Source organism: Eleutherodactylus coqui, chromosome 11, assembly GCF_035609145.1.
Source record: "Eleutherodactylus coqui strain aEleCoq1 chromosome 11, aEleCoq1.hap1, whole genome shotgun sequence".
Lineage (NCBI taxonomy): Eukaryota > Metazoa > Chordata > Amphibia > Anura > Eleutherodactylidae > Eleutherodactylus > Eleutherodactylus coqui.
Genome location: NC_089847.1, coordinates 65,401,460 through 65,428,591, shown reverse-complemented (window position 1 = coordinate 65,428,591; position 27,132 = coordinate 65,401,460). Strand labels below are relative to the sequence as shown.

The 27,132-nt window shown below is 46.9% G+C and overlaps 1 protein-coding gene across 1 annotated transcript in view; it reads left to right on the top strand.

The window, feature by feature from the left end:
* Positions 1–308: 308 nt before the first annotated feature.
* Positions 309–27,132, top strand: part of EFEMP2 (EGF containing fibulin extracellular matrix protein 2) — a 101,332-nt gene continuing 74,508 nt past the window's right edge. Inside the window, exons 1-2 of the mRNA XM_066582304.1 lie at positions 309–577; positions 1,802–1,882. Of these exons, the coding sequence (XP_066438401.1) occupies positions 1,802–1,882 (81 nt within the window). The 5' untranslated portion in view covers positions 309–577. The remainder of the gene's footprint in view (positions 578–1,801; positions 1,883–27,132) is intronic.

Here is a 27,132-nt window from a genome sequence, read left to right as displayed (position 1 = left end):
CAACACTAGTATAAGTTGTGGTTGTGTGGGAGGGAGGAGGAGCTTGGATTTTGGTAAATGCAGGGGCTCAAGCTTACTAGGGGTCTATGTAAGGAGTGAATAATAAGTCATGGGGATCTCTAGGGGAAGACGTTGTGACATCGGTCTCTAGGGGTGTGTAAGGGGTGGGAACTCAGATGGGGGTGAACAGCTGGACATGAAAGAGCTGTGTGTCTGTGTTTAAGTAAAACCAGGTGTGGGGGGGATTTTTACTGGAAAGTAGGGAGGGATTGGCAGAAACTCAGGAATTTGTAGAGAGGGAAAAAAAGAGACAGAGATAGAAGTAGTGAGAGCTTAAACACACAGGGTGGGACTTGGTCACTGGATGTGAGAACTTAAAAGTGTGTAAGACTGAGAAAGGGAAAGGAGAAAGACAACTCTTGGCATAGTGTAAGAAAAGGAGGGGAGACAGGCGCACAAAGAGGACGTGAACAAGGGAGACATTTAGTGCAGGAGAGAAAAGTGAAGAGGGGGGAGTGTCGGCATACGGGAGAGAAGAAGAGATTGAACCCGCTGCATTCATTCATCATAAAAAAGTGTAAGTACGCACATCTGTCTACACCTCTGTACTTATTACAGCTCTTTCTATGTTCTAAATTATATTTATCCTATCTATCTTCTCTAGCAGATCAACTCATAACCTATATCTCAACAGCTTCCATGCGGAGATAGATGAACTGAATTTCACCTTTAATAGAAAGCTTGTAATTTTCTTTTAGAATTGGGTGAAAAATACAATTATATCTCTAAATCTTCTCTTTGTAATGTCTCTCAAATTTAAGTACCTAAAGATTGTGAAGCCCTAAGGGGACAGATCTCAAGATCATGTGATGTGCAGTGCTGTGTAATATGCATGTTCTATAGAAATAAATGTGATTTATTTTTTAAATTAGCCAGAATTAAGAATCCAAGAGATTGAATACTATCTGGAATAAATGTACATTTAAAATGTACTTAACATAAGTAACAGGGAAGATTACACTAATACAGGGTTGGATTTAGCTCATCTGGTATTAAAATGACTTAAGAATTTCAGAGTAACTCAACCAGGAGAAGATGCTCAGTCTAAATCTTTAAAATGTAGTGCCTTGTCTTGGTATATAAAAAAGGTGTTACTATACGTTGAGTAGGTCACACTGTTCACCTATAGGTTAATTAACTACATGCATTGTATCGAACTGTTAGTTAAACTGCTCACAATGCATGTGTTGGTGCTTTCAGTATTTGTGTTTCAGAATTTGTGAAGTGTCAGAGGTTGAAAGCCTTAGCAAGTGGTCAGTCACATCAGAAGGAATTTAATGGATGTCCTCCCCATATGCTGTTTTGAAGACCCTGCTTTAAATATATTCTGTTTTCTTCTCATGGGTGCCCCAAATGAAAATTTGCTAGACTGAAAATATGAATAGGTTTAGATCAGAGCTACAAAATGCGCTCACATATACATATACAACAGAGAGTTTCTGAACAGAAGATATGTGAGATAATGCTTTGACCTTATAAGAAGTTAGTTTCCCACAGCAGCCTTGGAGGTTCATGACAGCCAGACATTTCTAGCTATATTTGTCTGAAAATGGCTGATAAGAGAACAAATTCTTTTATTTGGCTACAGAGGAAGTGTGAAGAAAATTTCAAGTGTCTCAAAATCTTTTGGGTAATAATTCGTCTTTGGGTTTCACTGTCAATATAAAGAATGAGTGTGGTCCTTATTCAAGAATGCTGCATATTATTTCCTTGGCTAATTTTCATCTTCATTTTCTAATAGATGATGTATTTCTTCTTACTACTATGTGTCCTTCTGGTTCCCAGCATCCAACAAGAAAATGAGGAAACGAACACCTTCACGGTAATACTCCTACATAAATACAAGTATAACAAAGTTGTATAATATAGACAATGATGTCATATTTTCATAATTTGACAGTTTTACAGGAGTAAAACCCTTCCAATGAGATAAAGATGTGTCTTTCCTTACCTTTAAATCAGAGAGGAAGAATTGGCCCATGTGAATGTGCAGGATACAATCGCCTGTTTTTCGAGTTTTGCTAAAGTTAAGTCCTGCAAAATCACCAGCTTTGAAAAAAAAAAAAAACATACAAATTTAGCACTAGTCATAATGCTCGAAAGAGTAATGCCATTTTTTTTCTTGTGGTTCAAAATATTTTTATTGGGTTTGCACACATGAACAATTTCGAGAGAATAACGTATTAACTTGATATACACATTGCTTCAATGGCTCTTGTGCATTTTGTCATTTTGTCATAAATGTCGTTCAAATAACATTTCGTATAAACTAGCGAAAGAAATAACTAGATTAACATGGTGGAGATTAGTAGTGAAAGAAAAAGAGAAAGAAATAGATAATAGAGGACAGAGTGGGGGGGGGGGGAGATGGGTCAGTGGGGCAGGGTGAGGGAGGGGGGTGTGGAGCACTAATGGCCACACTAAAGCAACTTGTGTTAGTAATGTGTACCTTAGGGATAGTGGATTCAGGTTGGAACAATGCCCGATTGGAGCCAGGTCTTTAGGTCGTTGGAATTGCAAAATAGTATCCAAGCTGACCAGATTGAGTAGTATCTCTCTCTTTTGTTCTCGTCTCGAGCCATTATTTCCTCCATTTGTGCTATATGGTCCACAGTCTCCAGCCATTGGATCCTTGAGGGAGGTAGGGGAGACTTCCAGAGCCGTGGAATTATTTGTCTCATGGCTATTAGGAAGAATTTGAATGGGCTTTTTTTGTTTTTGGTTATGGAGCCAGGGAGTATAGATAGTAGTGCCGCCTCCGGTGTAAGGACTACCGAGTCCCTGAAGATAGCGTTATAGAGGTTAGTTATATCGCTCCAGAGGGGGGAGACCAAAGGGCACTCCCACCAGATATGGAGGAGACTACCTCTTCCCCGGGAACAGCGCCAGCAGGTATCTGGGGTCTGGGGATACATCCTGGCCAGAGTTGTGGGTGTTCTGTACCACTGTGAGAGTAGTTTGTAGTTGGTTTCTTGAAATTTAGATGAGGTTGTTAGAGTGTGGGTTAAGACAAAGGACTTAAGCCAGTCTTCCTCTAGGAAAGTTTTCCCCAGCTCTCTCTCCCATTTCCCCTTAAAAGCCACAGCATCATTTTGAGTCTCTGCCGACACGAGGAGATGGTACATTACCGAGACCCCGGACCTAATCGGCGTGGGAGCCACACAGAGTTTCTCAAACTGGGAAAGAGGAGAACAGAGAGCCTCCATGGGTCCCTGGATCTGGACAAAATGTCTTATTTGAAGGTATCTTAGCCATGCTCCAGGTCTGGAGACCCCATCTCCCAGGATCTCATTCATAGGCTTAACCCCTGACGTGGAAATGACATCTCTAAGTCGCAGGGGAGGACAGGTCCCCTCTGGTAGTTGGGAGAGCTTCTCATTTAGCAAGGGAAATTCTGGATTCCCTGACAGGGGGGTAAGGGGACCTGGTCTGGAAACTAGTCCAAAGCGATTTGCGAAACTGTTCCAGGTGTCCAGTAGCCGACTTGTCAGAGGTGGTATAGGTGTGACTCTGCGAGATGCGATTGGCGAGAGACAGAAGAGGCCCATGATTTGCGAGGGGATACTCTCGTGTTCGAGTTCGACCCAGAGCTTGGATGTCCTATTGTGAATGATGTCCAGAATGCAATTGCAGATGGATGCCTTATGGTATAAAGAGAAACTTGGAAGGCCCACTCCTCCATCTCTCTTTTGGCGTATTAGAGTCTTGAATCTCACCCGGGGCCTAGAGCCACCCCAGACGAAGTCGCGAGATATCTGGTGTATTTTATCAAAGTACGATTTAGGCAGCTTTAATGGGAGGGTTGTGAAGAGGTATAGAAACTTAGGGAGGGAGTCCATTTTTAAAGCATTAATTCTCCCGAACCAGGAGATGGTAAGGGGGCGCCATTTTTTAAGGTCCCTTCCTAAGTTAGCCAGAATCGGTTTGTAATTTAGGTTAAAGAGATCGTTTGGGTCGCTAGTTAATGCGATTCCAAGGTAGTTAATGTGATCACCCTTCCATTTTATGTTGAAGGAGGACTCTAGGCTCGTAGCTTCATCTGATGGAATTGTTATATTTAAAATTTCGGACTTGTGAGCGTTAATTTTGAAGTTACTGACCCGACCAAAGCATCTAAGTTCTGATAGAATTACTGGTAAGGCAATTCTCGGGTTGGTAAGATATACCAGAAGGTCATCCGCGAACAGAGCCAATTTATGCTCTGATGCGCTTGTTCTGTAGCCTTGTATATCGGGGTTGGCTCTGAGGGCGTTGGCCAGGGACTCCATCACCAGGACGTATAGGAAGGGGGACAATGGACAGCCCTGTCTTGTTCCATTGTTGATTTTTAGGGGGGAGGAAAGAGATCCGTTAACTCTGACACACGCTGTGGGATGTCGGTACAATGCCATAATCCAGGACAGACACCTAGGTCCCACACCAATTTTTCGAAGGGTTGCTTCCAAGAGCCATTTTTTTTCTTTTTCAAAGCTGGTCATTTTGTGTCACTTATCTTAGCATAACTTAAAACAGGCGAAAAGGTAAGCAAGGACACATCTGGAGGACGGCTGGATCAGGACAAGCTGTCTTGCAGTTTAAGGAAGGAGTTTCACAATTGCATCCCATCACTGTCAGTCTCTGATTTTTAAAATGTGATTGTTCCCAGCAAGAGAAATCAAGTAATCTTGTGGATATGATACCTTTTAATGGCTAACAAAAATACATGATATTAATGTGAGCTTTCGGACCTCACAGGGTCCTTCATCAAAGCATAAAAGGTATACTGGCTAACACAGTACCAAACTTTTTTTATTTTCTCTGATTTTCAGCATGATCGCAAAATGCACATACAGTACATTTGTTTGATTACACTCACGGGAAGCTTTCTTCAGACTGTGAATCTTACAGCACTTTAAACAACTTGGACACATTGAGTAACTGGTTGTACAAAGAAATTTAAAGACAGAACTTGTTTTGTTTTAATCCATAAAATGCATGCACAATACAATTGCGTTCCTGGCCCCTTGACTGGGGGGACTCATGAGGCCCTCACCATATGCTGACCAACTGCTGCGGGCGGGCTCCTCATGACGTTCAATAAGGGGAGGGCCGTTACCTGGGCACCTGGCAGCCAATTATATGCTGCAGACTCCCTTCCACTGAGAGATTGCAGCTGTGATTCGTAACAACTGCAGTCTGTCAGTGCACTGCTGACCGTGTGATTGGTCCAGCTGGCAATGTCTGATGGTGGGGAGGGGAGAGATGACCATGCCGTGTTTCTGAGGTATGTCCTGTATGTAATCCTATATGTATAGCTGGTATAAATTATTCCAGCTGTACATATATAATTATATACAGTAGATATCCAGGTTATACCAGCATGCTCCATCAAACTACTAATGACCACTTGTTTGTATGCATGTGTGTGAGTGCTTCTCATGCTCCACCCCTGGTAACATCATCGCTTTGCCCCCTGGTGACTCCATCGAAGGTCCTACAACATATATAAAACACAGAGTCTGACCGACAGACGAACAGCACTCTGGGAAGAGGAGGACAAAAATAACAAAATGAGAATATAACTAAGCCGTTATTATCTCAGACACAACTCAGCAGTCCTGACAGAAGGCAACAACCTACCAGCACCATAGAGAGCCGGTGGGTTAAAGAACCTGTGGTGATGTCACTACTGTGGGAGCAGCCAAGCTGTGTTTGTGATGTGTGAGGTGTAGTAGAGCTGTGTGTGCATGTACCATGTAGCAGAGCTGTGTGGCGCATTGCACCACCAGAAACACTGGTACTGTAATTTCCTACACAACTCAGCAGTCTGTTACCATGCAGGGCGGCACGGGGTCGCACGGTCGGCGCGCGTCGCTCCGGCGCCGGCGTCCTGGAGCTCTGGTGTCGGGGCTCTCCCGGCGGCTTGGGGCGGCCGGTGGGCGGTGGCGTGGGTGTGTCCACCCGTAGGGTGCCGCCCGCACGCCTCCATCCTTATGCAGCAGTGGGAGGAGTTGCCTCCTCCCACTCTCCGCCCCTGGGCAGAGCCTTGTAGTTAAAAGACTGGCAGTGATCTGAGCTCACTGCCAGTTATTGGTTCTGTCAGCATCTAGTTAGTCTGTCTGCAGCTAGTCTCAGCCAGCTCCTAGTTTGCCTGTCAGCTTCCTCCAGCTTGTCTGCAATTCAGTCTGTTTCTGTTTGGTCATTTCCATCCGCCTTCCTGTTGGCACTCTGTCCCCCGTCAGGTAGTTCCATCTAGGTAGTCGCCAGGTCCCTAGCCAGAGTAGGGACCGCCGCCCAGTTGTCCGCCTGGGGTTAGCCAGGTTGAGGCAAGTAGGCAGCGACAGTGGGGGTGCGGTAAGGTCAGGGCACCCCATCTGGCGCTCAGGGGGTCAGAGTGCTGTAACACAGTCCTGACAGAAAACATTGACCTGCGGGCTGAAAGACCTGTGGTGATGTCATTGCTGTGGGAGGAGCCAAGCTGTGTTTGTCTTTTGTGATAATTGAGCTACTGTGAGTGTGATGTACCACCAAAAACACTGCTACTATAATGTCCTAATACTTACTAGTCAGAATACTATCAACCACTTGTCTGTGAGTTACATGTGATGACATTGCCATCATGTGATCAGTCACTGGGACTTTGAGCTTCACTCCTGATCACATAATGGTGATGTCATCACATGTAACTTCATTCTTGTGTACTGAATGAGGGATTACAGAAGGACTACATCCCTCACAATCCCCCTGCGGCCTCATTTGCTATGGATACACCAGTACTCAGTCTGGCAGTTTGTTGTGAGAGAGCTGGACACCTGTGTGGAGACTCCAATAAATGACATCTCACAAATGTACACATACATAGCTGGTGGTGCATATTGACCAACAACATTGAAGCATAGTCCTTCCCCACTATCTTCACATAAACGTCATATCATGTCATCTCAAGTGCTAATGCCGCCAACACCAGTCGAGACTTCATCTAATTGTGAACCGTTGTTCAGTGTTGAAACAAACGTCGCTGTTGTGCAGACATGTCACCACAGAGGATTCAACGCCGCCATGAAGATAATGCAGCTTACATGACACAGCGACAAGCCACAATTTCACCTCAGTCACCAGCTGAAGTTTGTAAATCTTGCACGGAAATATTTTGACCAATTCCAATCCCTTTTCACTATATTATATTAGTAAGTGGCGAACTGCACCACTAGAAACACTGGTAGTAGTATCACTACATACAGGATCTATATCCCTTTATATCCCTGTATATAGGGATATGGATCATGCTGGATATCTCCTATATATAATTATTTATATACAGCTGGTGTAAGTTAAACATCTCCCTGTATATAGTTATATGGAGCATGCTGGTATAACCTGGGTATCTTCTGTATATAATTTTATATATGCAGCTGGAATAAGTTGTACATCTGCTTTATATAGTGATATGGAGTAAGCTGGTATAACCTGTGTATCTCTTGAATATAATTATTTACATACAGATGGCATACGTTATACATCACCAGCATATAGTGAGATATTATGTATGTGTGTGTATGTGTGTATGTATGTATATATATATATCTATATATATAAAGACGAAAGCCCTCACTGACTCGCCAAAAGTTCTCCAACTTCCCAATGTCGTAGAAACATGAATTTTGGCGCGAGCATAGATTATCTCCAAAATAGGAAAAGTAATTGGGTCCCAACTCGATTATTCAATTCTATGCACAAAAGAATTAGCGTCGAAATTTAACGTACATAATCTAAATCTCTCACTTCCCAATGTCATAGAAACTTCAAATTTGGCACGGGCATTGAATATGTCATAAATAGGAAAAGTTAATGGGTCCCAACTTGATTAATCAATTCTATGCGCAAAAGAATTAGCGTCCAAATTTTACGTATGGAATCTAATTCACTTCCCGGTGTCATAGAAACTCGAAATTTGGCAGGAGCATTGATTATGTCATAAATAGGAAAAGCTAATGGGTCCCAACTCGATTATTCAATTATATGCGCAAAAGAATTGGCGTCGAAATTTTATGTGCGGAATGTAATTTTCTCACTTTCCGGTGTCATAGAAACGTGAAATTTGGCACGAGCATTGATTATGTCATAAATAGGAAAAGCTAATGGGTCCCAACTCCATTATTCAATTCTATGTGCAAAAGAATTAGCGTCCAAATTTTACGTGCGGAATGTAATTTTCTCACTTTCCGGTGTCATAGAAATGGGAAATTTGGCACGAGCATTGATTATGTCATAAATAGGAAAAGCTAATGGGTCCCAACTCCATTATTCAATTCTATGCGCAAAAGAATAAGCGTCCAAATTTTACGTACATAATCTAAATCTCTCACTTCCCAATGTCATAGAAACATTAAATTTGGCACAAGCATTGATTGTGTCATAAATATGAAAAGTTACTGGGTCCCAACTCGATTATTCAATTCTAAGCGCAAAAGAACTAGCGTCCAAATTTTACGTATGGAATCTAATTCTCTCACTTCCTGATGTCATTTTATATAAAGGAAACGTCACATGGTTACCTCCACGTGGTGTTTCCTGGGTAATGCAGAGAACTATGCAAAATGGTGAACATATGTTTTTCCTCAGTATCTCTAAAGTAACCACGACTTCATAAGACTTTCCGTGTGAACACCAGACAAACATCAGTACCAAATTAACTTGGGCGAAGCCGGGTATATCAGCTAGCGTGTGTGTATGTATATATACAGGAGCTGTACAGCTTATACCAGCTGTACATATATAATTATATACAGAAGGTATGCAGGTTATATCAGCATGCTCCCTATATATGGGAGCATGCCGGTATAACCTAGGTACCTCCTGTATGTAATTAAATATGTACAGCTGGTATAAGTTGTGCATCTCCCTATATATAGTGATATGGACCATGCTGGTATAACCTAGATATCTCCTGTATATAATTATGTATATATACCTGTGGTATAAGTTATACATGTCCTGTATATAGTGATTTAGACCATGCTGGTATCACCTGGGTATCTGCTGCATATGATTGCACGCTTTACAAACGCATCAAAAACCTGCAGGTGGGTTTACAAAGACCACATGTATTATTTAAATCTACATGTTTTTCATAGTGTATGTAGTTCCTTAAAAACGCACATAGTTTTTGAATACCATATGCAGTTTTTTTAATGTGTTTTTTAACTGTGGTTCAAAAATGCAACAAAAAACATGAACACAGACTTTGGGGCTAAAAACAAATTTTGATGTAGCCCAGGAAATAAGTCATGTTTGGAAAGCGTATGCCAAGGGGCTAGATCATGTATGTAAGTTCATCTTGCAGCTGCATGCAGCACACTTTACATACAAGTATGGGTATGGGTACGGGTACAGGTATAATAATTAGGGCTCATTCACACGTACATAATTTCACTGTGTAATATGCAGTGGAGTCAATGAAAGTACATTTATTAAACATTTTGTATAACATGCTCTTAAAAAAAAGAACGTATCATGTCCTATTTTACGCGCATACAGTCCTATTGTCCTCTATAAGTTGTGTATTAAACACTGTACATACGCAAAGCAGTGCAACGTTTAACACACAACGCCGCTATGAGACAAAGCAGGGAATTTAACCCCTTAGTGACGAAGCCTGTTTGCGCCTTAGTGACGGAGCCAAATTTTGGAAATCTGACATGCGTCGTTCAACGTAGCATAACTCCCTAAAGGCTTTACATATCCAAGTGATTCTGACATTGTTTTTTCGCCACATGTTGTACTTCATTTTGGTTGTAAAAAGAGACCGATATAATTTGTGTATATTTATTAAAAGTATCAATATTGGAAAAATTTTGAAAAAATTGTCATTTTTTCACATTTTCAACTGTAATATCTCAAATATGTCCAAACATACTGTACAAATTTTTGATAAGATATATATTTCCATCTGCAGAGCTCTTGAGCGGCCAAAACCAAACCCAAAATGTAAGGAGTAGTCAGTGGCTTTCAGAACAGAAATTTAGCATGAAGGTGATTTAGGCCCCATTGCCCACTTGTAAAGCCCTTGAGCGGCCAAAACGACAGAGAACCCCCACAAATCACCCCATTTTGAAAACTAGACCCCTTAACGAATTCATCTAGGGGCGTACTGTGTATTTTTACCCTACAATTTTTCAATAAATCTAAGCAAAGCAGTAGGAAAAAAATTACAATTTTCATTTTTTTGTAGTTGTATCAATTTAATAACTGTTTTTTTTTGTACAGCACACATAGAAATGAAGACTTTCATCCCAAAATGGATATCCCTGTTTGTCCCGTGTTCAGAACCATACCCCTTGTTGCCCTGATCTACTTAAAGGACACATGGCTAGGCCTATAATGGAAGGAGCACCCGTTGGATTTCAGGGTACAACGGAATAAATTCCAGGCCTCATTGCCCACTTGTAGAGCCATTGAGCGTCCAAAACGATAAAGAACCCCCACAAATGACCCCATTTTAAAAACTAGACCCCTTAATGAATTCATCTAGGGGTGTATTACATATTTTGACCCAACAGTATCTGAATAAATCTAAGCAAAGCAGAAGGGGAAAAAAATCACGATTTTCATTTTTTTGGCAATTTTGTCAATTTAAAAACAGGTTTTTTTGTACAGTGTACATAGAAATGAAGACGTTCACCCCAAAATGGATACCCCCGTTTGTCCCGTGTTCAAAAACATACCCCTTGTGGCCCTAATCTACTTACAGGGCCCATGGCAAGGCCTATAATGGAAGGAACATCCGTTGGATTGCAGGGCACAACTGAATAAATTCAAGGCCCCATTGCTCATTTGTACGGAATAAAAATTGACACCTTAAAAAAATCCTCCCACCCCACACACACTCCGCGCCCTTTTCGGCGTTCCCCAAATCTTAGCTAAAAGTAATAATGTGAACTGTGTGGTATTTCCGAAGACAGGGGTAATTACGGAGGCTGGGATGGGTACATGGGGCAATAAAACCGTGTATCCCCCCTCCTCTCATGCTTTTTGGGGGTATTTCGTGACCTCAGTGGCGGGTATGGGGTGTAAAAAGTGGCGCTCTGTGAGTCTCCGTAAGCTTGATGAGGTGTGGCGGTCTCGCACAGAAGACGCTCAACAAGGTGCTCCTGGAACTGCAGGAAGGCGAATGTTCCCGGGGCTTCTTGTAAATTGCGTATTACAGGTAGCGGTCTGAATAACGCCGTGCTCACGCAGCCATAGGTGGAATCCGCTTGCGGAGGCCCGCAATGGATCCCAGCTGTGAGCCCGACTGTGACCCTGCGTACGGGCGCGTAATGCACTGCGCATAACTGCCTACTCACACAGGCGGTCATAAGCAGTACTTTTTTTTTTTGTTTGCATTTCCCGCACCGTTGCTTAGCGATGACACGGGTACCCGCAGCCCGTATACAAGGTAGTTGCGTATGGGCAGCGGGTATATCCACGACCATGGAGCACAATGGGCTCTATGTTGCGGATATCCGCGGTAAAATAGAACCTGCTGCTTTCTCTTTTCTGCGAGTGGATTACGCAATTCCGACGCACTAATGTGAGCGGAATTGTGTAATCCAATGCGATTGATCTGCGTATTTCCTGGGCTCCCCGACTCCTGCGCATGTGTCCGGTGTTTTGCCGGTGGTCGCATGTGCAGAATCCGGTAAAGTTCACGGAGGAAGATCGCGTCGGGGTGCAAATACGGAGGCCTCCGGTAAAAAGTTTCATGTCCTCTCACCGATCGCATCGGTGAGAGGAGATGAACCTTCACCTTTTTTTTACTTTTACGTGATCGCCATTATCCATTGGATAAGGGCGAACACGTGACGAGGAACCGCTCACCGCGGCCCCCTGTAAAATCTCCAGGCTCTCGGCTACGTTTTGTAGCCAGGAGTAGGGAGATTTTAAATTATCCTGGCAATCCACGGCTTTTGCGCTTCCGCGGGCCTTAGGTATGTCATTTCATCCTCCCTCACGGATATGATCCGTGGGGGGAGATGAAACGTAAGCTTTTTTAACTTTTTTTACTTTTACCCTTTTTTTTTTTTCACTTTTTACACTTTTATTTTACTTTACATGATCACTACTATCCATTGGATAACAGTGATCATGTCTCCAGTGAAATCTCTCTGCTCCTGGCTACACATGCAGCCAGGAGCAGAGGGATTTTAAATTTTCCGGGGCTCGAGCCCGTCTGTGCACGCACCCGATGATTGACATCGGGCGCGCATGCGCAGACGGGGACTTCGGGTCCCGGGACATCGGGGAGGACTTAGGTGAGTATTTTCACCTCCCCTCATGGATCTGATCCATGAGGGGAGGTGAAACTGACACTTTTTAAAAACTTTTTAACTTTTTCGCGATCGCCACTATCCAATGTGAGCGGTCCCCGGTAACACCTCCTGGTTCCCGGCTACCTTCAGGAGCCGGGAGCCAAGAGATTTCAAATTTGCCATGGGCTCCCGGGCTTCTGCGCATGCGCGTGATGTCATCGTCTGGCACGCATGCGCAGAAGGCCAGCGACAGGTCCGGGAGGACCAGATCTTTGGGGGACACCGCGGACAAGCTGGGTGAGTATTTTCAGCTGCCCTGATGGTTACGATCCATCAGGGCAGCTGAATATCTGACTTTTTTGACACTTTTATTTACTTTATTGTGATCGGCAGCTGAATATCGGACTTTTTTGACACTTTTATTTACTTTATTGCAATGCCGGGGGTGACTGCCCGCATCCTGGGATGACAGCTCCATGCTGTCGGCTACCTGCGGGCACCGACAGCATGGAGCTGTCACTTCCTCAGGCAAGTGGGCATCAATCCTAAGAGGACGCATAAAACTACGTCCTCTAGGATTAAAGCCCACTTGCTGAGGATGTAGTTTCCCGATGGGGCCGTCGTCAAGGTGTTAAAAATAAATGAGAAACTAGTTACACTGCGCATGATAGCGTGAGTGAGATATACTGTCATGCGCATTGCACAATCGCTGACCTATGCAGAGATAGTCGGGTCACCACCGGCTCACACACCACTAAAACGCTACGTAATACATGCAGCATTTTATGCATACAGCTGTGTGAATGAGCCCTTAGGCAGGGCTCACACGGCTGTTAGCATAAAACGTTGGAGGGGTCACACAGCGTTTTACAGCTCTGGAGCCGGCGGTGACCCGGCGTACGGCCTTGTATGGTAGCAAAATTGCACTGAGCATGACAGTGTATCTCATGCATGCTGTCATGCGCAGTACACTTGTTTTTTTAAAATTTCCAGCACCATCGCGAAGTAACAGCGCATATACACGCCGCCCACAGCAATTACATATTGTTGCATTTTGTTTTGAGTTAACGTATTATACAATTTCAACACGCTAACGTAATCGGAACTATGTAAGGCAATGTAAATGATTGTGTGCATCACATGTGCAGCACCTACGTAATACACAGTAATCATACACCTGTGTGAGCCCTTAGTGAAATAATCCTACTTTACAATATAACCACTGTCTTTCTTCCTCTTACTTTGACTCTGGTACTGTTTGTGGGAATAATGGAGCAAAATTCTCTGTAGATTTTTTTTTTGATTATTTTATTTATTTACATACTGTGGATAGAAATGACCAGATGATAATTCCTCTCTTTGGGCCTTAGCTTATGCCCCTTTTACACGGGATGATTCTTGTTTGCCCAAGCGAAGGAGCGGGTGACATCATCACCAGCATGTTCACACTCGGTCAGCATGTTTAGTCTGCACAATTCTCGTTGACAGTCGTACAGTTCTTGCTCACTTATCGTTCAGCATTTCACATTCCTATGTGAAACACTGAACGAACACTGTTTAAACTGCCCAACAAGTGGACGAGGATAGGCCGTCAGCGAAAAAATGGGCAGACAACCCCTTTAAGTGGTGGATGTTCAGTAGGGTTGTCAGCCTGGTAAGTAGGAAGTCCAGTTGTATGAGTCATATCAATTAATCGTTGCAGTAATAAGACAAATACACATGTCAATATTAGTATCTCATATAACAAACACATCCCACATCATATAATCCTTCTAGGGGCAATCAGCTCCTCACATATATACTCTATAAGGCCTCATGTTCACGGGGGGTCGGATTCCGAATGTGGGAGCCCACAGTGGAATCCGACCCTGCTTACCTGTCTGGGTCATCTTTTTTCTGTACTACGGATCTGTGCGGAAGTGTCAGCCAGTGCACATGTGCAGTCCTTTTTTTTTTTTTTTTTGTAAACTCCCGCTTTCCTGTGGAAATCAATGGAAGCCGTCCGTGCGAGAACTACACTGAAATAGAGCATGCTGCAATTTGATTTCCATACCCAAAGATCCGCAAATCAAATCCACATGCTTTAATTCAGCGGCAGACGCCCATGTTGCCCTATGGGTAGCTTGAACTGTGGATTCTGCAATTCAGATCTGCCTGTAGACATTGGGCCTAACTGGGGGCCATTAAAGTATACTCGATCACCAATACTAGTTAATCAAGATGATTCTATTAGGCTGCGTTCACACTAGCGAAGAAAATCTCACACAAATATGAAACCCATTCTTTTGAATGGGTTCATAAACATTAGTGATTTTTTTCCTGCATAGCACCCCAATGTGATGCAGGATACACAACGCAGCATGTCCTAACTTTCTGCAAGATCGCTCATTAAAAGCAATGGGAGAACTCTGCCGCGGCTGTCACAGATTCCCTTCATCCCCACAGTAATGCGAGGCTGTTTTCACATGAAAATGCGTCGTAGCTACGGGGCTTTCAAACGGTAGCAAGTGCGATATCGGGCCGTGATCCACGGCCCGATATTGCCCTCGCCAGTGTGAAGGAGCTCTCAGAAGATCATTGTCCGTAATAGTTCTACAAAGCAATGATAACACTATAGGCTTCACTAGATGTCATACTCACAATTGGTGGGTCGTGTCAGATGCCAGGAGAAAAAACGTGTAAGATCTGATGGATGATGTTACTAAGGGAAAAATAGTCCATTAGTTGCTTGTAGTTTTGTTTAATGCTCAGTACTTGTTTGGGGCAGCATGTTATGTGGACAGTTAATAATGATTTTATGAAGAGGTCTCATGGTGGTAAGTTAGAGGTTACAGGCTATGATGGACACTTTAGAATAATTATAAGACAAGTTGTTGCTAATGTCAAATAAACATCTATATGACAAATGTTTTATTTGCCTTCCCAGTTGGCATGAAAACCTTAGGGCAATGACCTATCTTCAATTTCTACTCACCTGGCATGTTAACGTCTATATATGCGCTGAGATTATGTATCAGCCGTCATGGCCCAACTGCCTTTTACAGGAGCTGCTACATGGTCTCATGTAGGTTGTGGAAATCAGTAGAATTCATAAATGGAGAATATTGATGAATTTCATTAGTTGTGCTGCTTTGTTCATTGACCACTTAGTTTTCTTTCTTCTTGCATATAGCCTCCTGATAGGTCATCCAAGATTTGGTCTCAGTGATGATAGGATGATAGTGTTATGTCTACTCTGGATATACAAAGCTAAATTTATTGAAGGCGGTTTAGCATAGTCCAGGGTTTGGTTAATATTCAGGTCAACATAACCTGCTGTCAGGATTGCTGGTGATGCCACTCTCCTGGCATTCGCATATTCCCAGTTGATGTTGGAAAAAAGCAGATGCTTCCTGACATCTCCTTTTACTTCTAGCTGATGGTAGTGATTAGAGATGAGCGAACGTACTCGTCCGAGCTTGATACTTGTTCGAGTATTAGCGTGTTCGAGATGCTCGTTATTCGAAACGAGCACCACGCGATGTTCGAGTTACTTTCACTTTCATCTCTGAGACGTTAGCGCGCTTTTCTGGCCAATAGAAAGACAGGGAAGGCATTACAACTTCCCCCTGCGACGTTCAAGCCCTATACCAACCCCCTGCAGTGAGTGGCTGGCGAGATCAGGTGTCACCCGAGTATATAAATCGGCCCCTCCCGCGGCTCGCCACAGATGCATTCTGACATAGTTCAGGGAAAGTGCTGTCTTGCTGGAATTGTTATAGGGAGAGTGTTAGGAGTTATTTTAGGCTTCAAGAACCCCAACAGTCCTTCTTAGGGCCACATCTAACCATGTGCAGTAGTGTGGAGGCTGCTTTTTGCAGTGTTGCACATTTTTTTTTGTATATTGGCCGTGCAGAGCATTGCGTCCTGAAGTAATTTTACATAGTCCAGGGCCAGTAGTGGTGAGGCAGGGACAGAAGACATATTTAGTGTATATAGGCAGTGGGCCTTTCCAAAAACATTTGGGAAAAAAAATCTATTTGGGCTGCCTGTGACCGTCCTCAGTGTACTGGGTCTCTGCTGGGGGTAGTTGTCCTAATTCATACGCAGCCAGCTAAGTGTTACAGCAGGCTTGCGCAAAATTCTTTCCTGGCTCTGCTGTGCGTTCCGTAAGCGAAGTCAGCCTCCAACCACAGGCCAATAAGCGGCACATTTAATTACAGCGTTCTGTTTCTGCACTACTGGTAATACAGCATGCTGAGGGGTAGGGGTAGGCCCAGAGGACGTGGACGCGGAGGCCCAAGTCAGGGTGTGGGCACAGGCCGAGCCAGTGCGGTGGCCAGGGGTAGAGGCAAGGCCAGACCGAATAATCCACCAACTGTTTCCCAAAGCGCCCCCTCGCGCCATGCCACCCTGCAGAGGCCAAGGTGCTCTAAGGTGTGGCAGTTTTTCACAGAGACGCCTGACGACCGACGAACAGTGGTGTGCAACCTTTGTCGAGCCAAGATCAGCTGGGGAGCCACCACCACCAGCATGTGCAGGCATATGATGGCCAAGCACCCCACAAGGTGGGACGAAGGCCGTTCACCGCCTCCGGTTTGCACCACTGCCTCTCCCCCTGTGCCCCAACCTGCCACTGAGATCCAACCCCCCTCTGAGGACACAGGCACGAGTGCCTACCGGCCTGCACCCACACCCTCACCTCCGCTGTCCTCGGCCCCATCCAGCAATGTCTCTCAGCGCAGCGTCCAGATGTCGCTAGCGCAACTGTTTGAGCACAAGCGCAAGTACGCCGCCACGCACCCGCACGCTCAAGCGTTAAACGTGCACATAGCCAAATTGATCAGCCTGGAGATGCTGCCGTATAGGCTTGTGGAAACGAAGGCTTTCAAAAGCATGATGGCGGCGGCGGCCCTGCGCTACTCGGTTCCCAGACGCCACTACTTTTCCCGATGTGCCGTCCCAGCCCTGCACGACCACGTCTCCCGCAACATTGTACGCGCCCTCACCAACGCGGTTACTGCCAAGATCCACTTAACAACGGACACGTGGACAAGCACAGGCGGGCAGGGCCACTATATCTCCCTGACGGCACATTGGGTGAATTTAGTGGAGGCTGGGACAGAGTCAGAGCCTGAGACCGCTCACGTCCTACCCACCCCCAGAATTACGGGCCCCAGCTCGGTGCTGGTATCTGCGGCGGTGTATGCTTCCTCCACTAAACCACCCTCCTCTTCCTCCTTCAACGCAACCTCTGTCTCGCAATCAAGATGTGTCAGCAGCAGCAGCACGTCGCCAGCAGTCGGTGTCGCGCGGCGTGGCAGCACAGCGGTGGGCAAGCGTCAGCAGGCCGTGCTGAAACTACTCAGCTTAGGAGAGAAGAGGCACACGGCCCACGAACTGCTGCAAGGTCTGACAGAGCAGACCGACCGCTGGCTTTCACCGCTGAGCCTCCAACCGGGCATGGTCGTGTGTGACAATGGCCGTAACCTGGTGGCGGCTCTGCAGCTCGGCAGTCTCACGCACGTGCCATGCCTGGCCCATGTCTTTAATTTGGTGGTTCAGCTCTTTCTGAAAAGCCACCCACACTTGTCATACCTGCTCGGAAAGGTGCGCCGGGTCAGCGCACATTTCCGCAAGTCCAAGACGGAAGCTGCCACCCTGCGGACCCTGCAACATCGGTTTAATCTGCCAGTGCACCGACTGCTGTGCGACGTGCCCACACGGTGGAACTCTACGCTCCACATGTTGGCCAGACTCTATGAGCAGTGTAGAGCTATAGTGGAATACCAACTCCAACATGGGCGGCGTAGTGGGAGTCAGCCTCCTCAATTCTTTACAGAAGAGTGGGCCTGGTTGGCAGCCATCTGCCAGGTCCTTGGAAACTTTGAGGAGTCTACCCAGATGGTGAGCGGGGATGCTGCAATCATTAGCGTCACCATTCCTCTGCTATGCCTCTTGAGAAGTTCCCTGCAAAGCATAAAGGCAGACGCTTTGCACTCGGAAACGGAGGCGGGGGAAGACAGTATGTCGCTGGATAGTCAGAGCACCCTCATGTCTAGATCTCAGCGCGTTGAGGAGGGGGAGGAGCATGAGGAGGAGGGGGAAGAGACAGCTTGGCCCACTGCTGAGGGTACCCATGCTGCTTGCCTGTCATCCTTTCAGCATGTATAGCCTGAGGAGGAGGAGGAGGAGGATCCTGAAAGTGATCTTCCTAGTGAGGACAGCCATGTGTTGCGTACAGGTACCCTGGTACACATGGCTGACTTCATGTTAGGATGCCTTTCTCAAGACCCTTGCGTTACACGCATTCTGGCCACTATGGATTACTGGGTGTACACACTGCTCGACCCACGGTATAAGGAGAACCTTTCCACTCTCCTACCCGAAGAGGAAAGGGGTTCGAGAGTGATGCTATACCACAGGACCCTGGCGGACAAACTGATGGTAACATTCCCATCCGACAGCGCTAGTGGCAGAAGGTGCAGTTCCGAGGGCCAGGTAGCAGGGGAGGCGCAGAGATCAGGCAGCATGTACAGCGCAGGCAGGGGAACATTCTCCAAGGCCTTTGCCAGCTTTATGGCTCCCCAGCAAGACTGTGTCACCGCTCCCCAGTCAAGGCTGAGTTGGCGGGAGCACTGTAAAAGGATGGTGAGGGAGTACGTAGCCGATCGCACGACCGTCCTCGGTGACGCCTCTGCCCCCTACAACTACTGGGTGTCGAAGCTGGACATGTGGCCTGAACTCACGCTGTATGCCCTGGAGGTGCTTGCTTGTCCTGCGGCTAGCGTCTTGTCAGAGAGGGTGTTTAATGCGGCTGGGGGAATCATCACGGATAAGCGTACCCGCCTGTCAACTGACAGTGCCGACAGGCTTACACTCATCAAGATGAACAAAGCCTGGATTTCCCCAGACTTCTCTTCTCCACCAGCGGACAGCAGCGGTACCTAAGCAATACGTAGGCTGCACCTGCGGATGGAAGCATCGTTCTCTATCACCATCAAAAACGGGGACCTTTTTGCTTCATCAATCTGTGTATTCTATTCATCCTCCTCCTCCTGCTCCTCCTCCTGAAACCTCACGTAATCAAGCCGAACGGGCAATTTTTCTTAGGCCCACAAGGCTCAGTCATATAATTTTTGTAAACAATTTTTATACGTTTCAATGCTCATTAAAGCGTTGAAACTTGCACCTGAACCAATTTTTATTTTAACTGGGCTGCCTCCAGGCCTAGTTACCAATTAAGCCACATTAACCAAAGCGATTAATGGGTTTCACCTGCCCTCTTGGTTGGGCATGGGCAATTTTTCTGAGGTACATTAGTACTGTTGGTACACCAATTTTTTGGGGCCCTCGCCTACAGTGTAATCCAATTAATTTTTTGCCCACCTGCATTAAAGCTGACGTTACATCAGCTGTGCTGGGCACTGCAATGGGATATATTTATGTACCGCCAGTGGCTTCCTGGGACCCACCCATGCTGTCGGTCCACATGGACTTCCCATTAGGGGGATGTACGTGCCTGTGTATACTTATAAAAAACTCGAGCCTGACTGGGGCATGCAGTTTGGGCCGAAGCCCACCTGCATTTAATCTGACGTTAGCTCTGCTGTCCAGGGCACTGCAATGGGATACATTTATGTACAGCGGGTGGGTTCCAGGGAGCCACCCATGCTGTGGGTGCACACGGAATTCCCATTGCGGAGTTGTACCTGGCTGTGACTATTTATAAAAAACCGCAGTCTGACTGGGGCATGCAGACACCTTGACAGAATGAATAGTGTGTGGCACATAGGTTCCCCATTGCTATGCCCACGTGTGCAGCTCCTGATGGCGGTGGCACAGGATTATATTTCTTATTGCTTCTGTACAGCATTGTGGGCTATCGTCCTGCCCCTTTTAAAGAGGGTCGCTGCCTAGCCGTGCCAACCCTCTGTAGTGTGTGCCTGCGGTTCCTCCTCATGGCAGACGCACTTATAAATAGACATGAGTGTGGCGTGGCATGAGGGCAGCTGAAGGCTGCGCAGGGACACTTTGGTGTGTGCTGTGGACACTGGGTCGTGCGGGGGGGTGGGGTGGGGGGGGGTGGGCAGCATGTAACCCAGGAGAAGTGGCAGCGGAGTGTCATGCAGGCAGTGATTGTGCTTTGTTGGAGGTAGTGTGGTGCTTAGCTAAGGTATGCATTGCTAATGAGGGCTTTTCAGAAGTAAAAGTTGTTGGGAGCCGCTATTGTGGCTTAATAGTGGGACCTGGGAACTTGAAATGCAGCCCAACATGTAGTCCCTCACCTGCCCTATCCGTTGCTGTGTCGTTCCCATCGCTTTCTTGAATTGCCCAGATTTTCAGAAATGGAAACCTTAGCGAGCAATGGCGATATACAAAAATGCTCGGGTTGCCCATTGACTTCAATGGGGTTCGTTATTCGAAACGAACCCTCGAGCATCGCGTTTATAGCATTTTTGTATATCGCCATTGCTCGCTAAGGTTTCCATTTGTGAAAATCTGGGCAATTCAAGAAAGCGATGGGAACGACACAGCAACGGATAGGGCAGGTGAGGGGCTACATGTTGGGCTGCATTTCAAGTTCCCAGGTCCCACTATTAAGCCACAATAGCGGCAAGAGTGGGCCCCCTCCCAACAATTTTTACTTCTGAAATGCCCTCATTAGCAGTGCATACCTTAGCTAAGCACCACACTACCTCCAACAAAGCACAATCACTGCCTGCATGACACTCCGCTGCCACTTCTCCTGGGTTACATGTTGCCCCACCCCCACCCCCCCGCACGACCCAGTGTCCACAGCACACACCAAAGTGTCCCTGCGCAGCCTTCAGCTGCCCTCATGCCACGCCACACTCATGTCTATTTATAAGTGCGTCTGCCATGAGGAGGAACCGCAGGCACACACTGCAGAGGGTTGGCACGGCTAGGCAGCGACCCTCTTTAAAAGGGGCAGGACGATAGCCCACAATGCTGTACAGAAGCAATGAGAAATATAATCCTGTGCCACCGCCATCAGGAGCTGCACACGTGGGCATAGCAATGGGGAACCTATGTGCCACACACTATTCATTCTGTCAAGGTGTCTGCATGCCCCAGTCAGACTGCGGTTTTTTATAAATAGTCACAGCCAGGTACAACTCCGCAATGGGAATTCCGTGTGCACCCACAGCATGGGTGGCTCCCTGGAACCCACCCGCTGTACATAAATGTATCCCATTGCAGTGCCCTGGACAGCAGAGCTAACGTCAGATTAAATGCAGGTGGGCTTCGGCCCAAACTGCATGCCCCAGTCAGGCTCGAGTTTTTTATAAGTATACACAGGCACGTACATCTCCCTAATGGGAAGTCCATGTGGACCGACAGCATGGGTGGGTCCCAGGAAGCCACTGGCGGTACATAAATATATCCCATTGCAGTGCCCAGCACAGCTGATGTAACGTCAGCTTTAATGCAGGTGGGCAAAAAATTAATTGGATTACACTGTAGGCGAGGGCCCCAAAAAATTGGTGTACCAACAGTACTAATGTACCTCAGAAAAATTGCCCATGCCCAACCAAGAGGGCAGGTGAAACCCATTAATCGCTTTGGTTAATGTGGCTTAATTGGTAACTAGGCCTGGAGGCAGCCCAGTTAAAATAAAAATTGGTTCAGGTGCAAGTTTCAACGCTTTAATGAGCATTGAAACGTATAAAAATTGTTTACAAAAATTATATGACTGAGCCTTGTGGGCCTAAGAAAAATTGCCCGTTCGGCGTGATTACGTCAGGTTTCAGGAGGAGGAGCAGGAGGAGGAGGATGAATAGAATACACAGATTGATGAAGCAAAAAGGTCCCCGTTTTTGATGGTGATAGAGAACGATGCTTCCATCCGCGGGTGCAGCCTACGTATTGTTTAGGTATCGCTGGTGGAGAAGAGAAGTCTGGGGAAATCCAGGCTTTGTTCATCTTGATGAGTGTAAGCCTGTCGGCACTGTCAGTTGACAGGCGGGTACGCTTATCCGTGATGATTCCCCCAGCCGCATTAAACACCCTCTCTGACAAGACGCTAGCCGCAGGACAAGCAAGCACCTCCAGGGCATACAGCGTGAGTTCAGGCCACGTGTCCAGCTTCGACACCCAGTAGTTGTAGGGGGCAGAAGCGTCACCGAGGACGGTCGTGCGATCGGCTACGTACTCCCTCAACATCCTTTTACAGTGCTCCCGCCAACTCAGCCTTGACTGGGGAGCAGTGACACAGTCTTGCTGGGGAGCCATAAAGCTGGCAAAGGCCTTGGAGAATGTTCCCCTGCCTGCGCTGTACATGCTGCCTGATCTCTGCGCCTCCCCTGCTACCTGGCCCTCGGAACTGCACCTTCTGCCACTGGCGCTGTCGGATGGGAATGTTACCATCAGTTTGTCCGCCAGGGTCCTGTGGTATAGCATCACTCTCGAACCCCTTTCCTCTTCGGGTATGAGAGTGGAAAGGTTCTCCTTATACCGTGGGTCGAGCAGTGTGTACACCCAGTAATCCGTAGTGGCCAGAATGCGTGTAACGCGAGGGTCTCGAGAAAGGCATCCTAACATGAAGTCAGTCATGTGTGCCAGGGTACCTGTACGCAACACATGGCTGTCCTCACTAGGAAGATCACTTTCAGGATCCTCCTCCTCCTCCTCCGGCCATACACGCTGAAAGGATGACAGGCAAGCAGCATGGGTACCCTCAGCAGTTGGCCAAGCTGTCTCTTCCCCCTCCTCCTCATGCTCCTCCCCCTCCTCCTCAACGCGCTGAGATATAGACATGAGGGTGCTCTGACTATCCAGCGACATACTGTCTTCCCCCGCCTCCGTTTCCGAGTGCAAAGCGTCTGCCGTTATGCTTTGCAGGGAACTTCTCAAGAGGCATAGCAGAGGAATGGTGACGCTAATGATTGCAGCATCCCCGCTCACCATCTGGGTAGACTCCTCAAAGTTTCCAAGGACCTGGCAGATGGCTGCCAACCAGGCCCACTCTTCTGTAAAGAATTGAGGAGGCTGACTCCCACTACGCCGCCCATGTTGTAGTTGGTATTCCGCTATAGCTCTACGCTGCTCATAGAGTCTGGCCAACATGTGGAGCGTAGAGTTCCACCATGTGGGCACGTCGCACAGCAGTCGGTGCACTGGCAGATTAAACCGATGTTGCAGGGTCCGCAGGGTGGCAGCTTCCGTCTTGGACTTGCGGAAATGTGCGCTGACTGCTCTGTCAGACCCTGCAGCAGTTCGTGGGCCGTGTGCCTCTTCTCTCCTAAGCTGAGTAGTTTCAGCACGGCCTGCTGACGCTTGCCCACCGCTGTGCTGCCACGCCGCGCGACACCGACTGCTGGCGACGTGCTGCTGCTGCTGACACACCTTGATTGCGAGACAGAGGTTGCGTTGGAGGAGGAGGAGGGTGGTTTAGTGGAGGAAGCATACACCGCCGCAGATACCAGCACCGAGCTGGGGCACGCAATTCTGGGGGTGGGTAGGACGTGAGCGGTCCCAGGCTCTGACTCTGTCCCAGCCTCCACTAAATTCACCCAATGTGCCGTCAGGGAGATGTAGTGGCCCTGCCCGCCTGTGCTTGTCCACGTGTCCGTTGTTAAGTGGACCTTGGCAGTAACCGCGTTGGTGAGGGCGCATACAATGTTGCGGGAGACGTGGTCGTGCAGGGCTGGGACGGCACATCGGGAAAAGTAGTGGCGACTGGGAACCGAGTAGCGCGGGGCCGCCGCCGCCATCATGCTTTTGAAAGCCTCCGTTTCCACAAGCCTATACGGCAGCATCTCCAGGCTGATCAATTTGGCTATGTGCACGTTTAGCGCTTGAGCGTGCGGGTGCGTGGCGGCGTACTTGTGCTTGTGCTCAAACAGTTGCGCTAGCGACATCTGGACGCTGCGCTGAGAGACATTGCTGGATGGGGCCGAGGACAGCGGAGGTGAGGGTGTGGGTGCAGGCCGGTAGGCACTCGTGCCTGTGTCCTCAGAGGGGGGTTGGATCTCAGTGGCAGGTTGGGGCACAGGGGGAGAGGCAGTGGTGCAAACCGGAGGCGGTGAACGGCCTTCGTCCCACCTTGTGGGGTGCTTGGCCATCATATGCCTGCGCATGCTGGTGGTGGTGGCTCCCCAGCTGATCTTGGCTCGACTAAGGTTGCACACCACTGTTCGTCGGTCGTCAGGCGTCTCTGTGAAAAACTGCCACACCTTAGAGCACCTTGGCCTCTGCAGGGTGGCATGGCGCGAGGAGGCGCTTTGGGAAACAGTTGGTGGATTATTCGGTCTGGCCCTGCCTCTACCCCTGGCCACCGCACTGGCTCAGCCTGTGCCCACACCCTGACTTGGGCCTCTGCGTCCTCGCCCGCGTCCACGTCCTCTAGGCCTACCCCTACCCCTCAGCATGCTGTATTACCAGTAGTGCAGAAACAGAACGCTGTAATTAAATGTGCCGCTTATTGGCCTGTGGTTGGAGGCTGACTTCGCTTACGGAACGCACAGCAGAGCCAGGAAAGAATTTTGCGCAAGCCTGCTGTAACACTTAGCTGGCTGCGTATGAATTAGGACAACTACCCCCAGCAGAGAACCAGTACACAGAGGACGGTCACAGGCAGCCCAAATAGATTTTTTTTCCCAAATGTTTTTGAAAAGGCCCACTGCCTATATACACTAAATATGTCTTCTGTCCCTGCCTCGCCACTACTGGCCCTGCACTATGTAAAATTACTGCAGACTGTTTCACTGTGGACAGGAATACAGCGGTGATGTAACAGGCAACACAGAGCCAGGAAAGAATTTTGCGCAAGCCTGCTGTAACACTTAGCTGGCTGCATATGAATTAGGACAACTACCCCCAGCAGAGACCCAGTACACTGAGGACGGTCACAGGCAGCCCAAATAGATTTTTTTTCCCAAATGTTTTTGGAAAGGCTCACTGCCTATATACACTAAATATGTCTTCTGTCCCTGCCTCACCACTACTGGCCCTGGACTATGTAAAATTACTGCAGGACGAAATGCTCTGCACGGCCGATATACAAAAAAAAAAAAATGTGCAACACTGCAAAAAGCAGCCTCCACACTACTGCACACGGTTAGATGTGGCCCTAAGAAGGACCGTTGGGGTTCTTGAAGCCTAAAATAACTCCTAACACTCTCCCTATAGCAACTCCAGCAAGACAGCACTTTCCCTGAACTATGTCAGAATGCATCTATGGCGAGCCGCGGGAGGGGCCGATTTATATACTCGGGTGACACCTGATCTCGCCAGCCACTCACTGCAGGGGGTTGGTATAGGGCTTGAACGTCGCAGGGGGAAGTTGTAATGCCTTCCCTGTCTTTCTATTGGCCAGAAAAGCGCGCTAACGTCTCAGAGATGAAAGTGAAAGTAACTCGAACATCGCGTGGTGCTCGTTTCGAATAACGAGCATCTCAAACACGCTAATACTCGAACGAGTATCAAGCTCGGACGAGTACGTTCGCTAATCTCTAGTAGTGATCTTTACATAGCAGCCCTTGTTCACTTTGCCGGGAGTCAGAGACTATGGATAGAGTGTAGTATGATGGAGGAATGAATGTTTAACCCCTTAATGACGCGGCCCTTGTTTTTTTTCCATTTTCATTTTTTCCTCCCCCCTTTTAAAAAATTGTAACTCCTTTATTTATCCATTGACGTTGCTGTGTGAGGGCTTGTTTTTTGCAGGAGAAGTTGTATTTTTCAATGGGTCCGTACGATTACTACGATACTAAAAACTTTTTTTTTTTGTACTATTTTAATTTTTTTTATCAAAGACATTTAATTTTTAAAAATTATTTTCTGCCATCTTCTGTGCGCAATAACTTTTTTATTTTTCTGTCCACGTAGTTGTGCAAAGACTAATTTTTTGTGAGTTGTCCTGTAGTTTACATTGGTACTATTTCTGAATACATACGACTTTTTGATCGCTTTTGATTGCATTTTTCTGGGAAACAAGGTGACTGAAAAAGTGCATTTCTGGCGTTCTTTTTTTTTTTTTTCAGACGATGTTCACCATGCGACTTAAACAAGACACTACTTTGATAGATCACACTTTTACGGACGTGGCGATACCAATTATGTATTGTTGTTTTATGATTTAGATTTTTTCTTATAGATATGGCAAAAGGGGGTGATTTAAACTTTTATTACTTTTTTTTTACAATTAATAAAAATTTATTGATCTTATTTTTACTTTTTTTTTAGCTCCCCTGGGGGACCACAACTGGCAATGCTTTGATTGCTCCTGCAGCATGATGTACTGCCATTCCATTACATCATACTGCGATTTGACAGGCAGTCTATCAAGCCACCCCATGGGAACGGCTTGATACTGCATTTCCCCGAAAATAAGACACTGTCTCATATTAATTTTTGCCCCAAAAGAGATGCTAGGTCTTATTTTAGGGGGTGTGTCTTATACTTACCTAGCAGGCTCCGTCCTGGTCACTCCCACTGCTCTCCTGAGCTCTGACGTGCTTCTTGCGGTCCTCGGCCACCCACAGACGATCACTTCCTGTTCATGGGATTCATAAATCCTGCATCCAGGAAGCGGTGGCTCCAATTGGTTCTTGAGCGTTGCTCAGCCAATCAATGCAGCACTCGAAGCAATGGGATGGCTGTGATTGGTTCATCAAGCGCTGCATTGACTGGCTGAGCAGCGGTCGAAGAACCAATCACAGCCATCGCGTTGTGAAAGCGGGATTTGTGAATTTATCGCTGAGCTGGGGCATTACTGCGCCTGATAGACAATGTATTACTTTTTTTTTTTTTATGAAATGCGGCTAGGGCTTACTTTCAGGGTATGACTTATATTTCA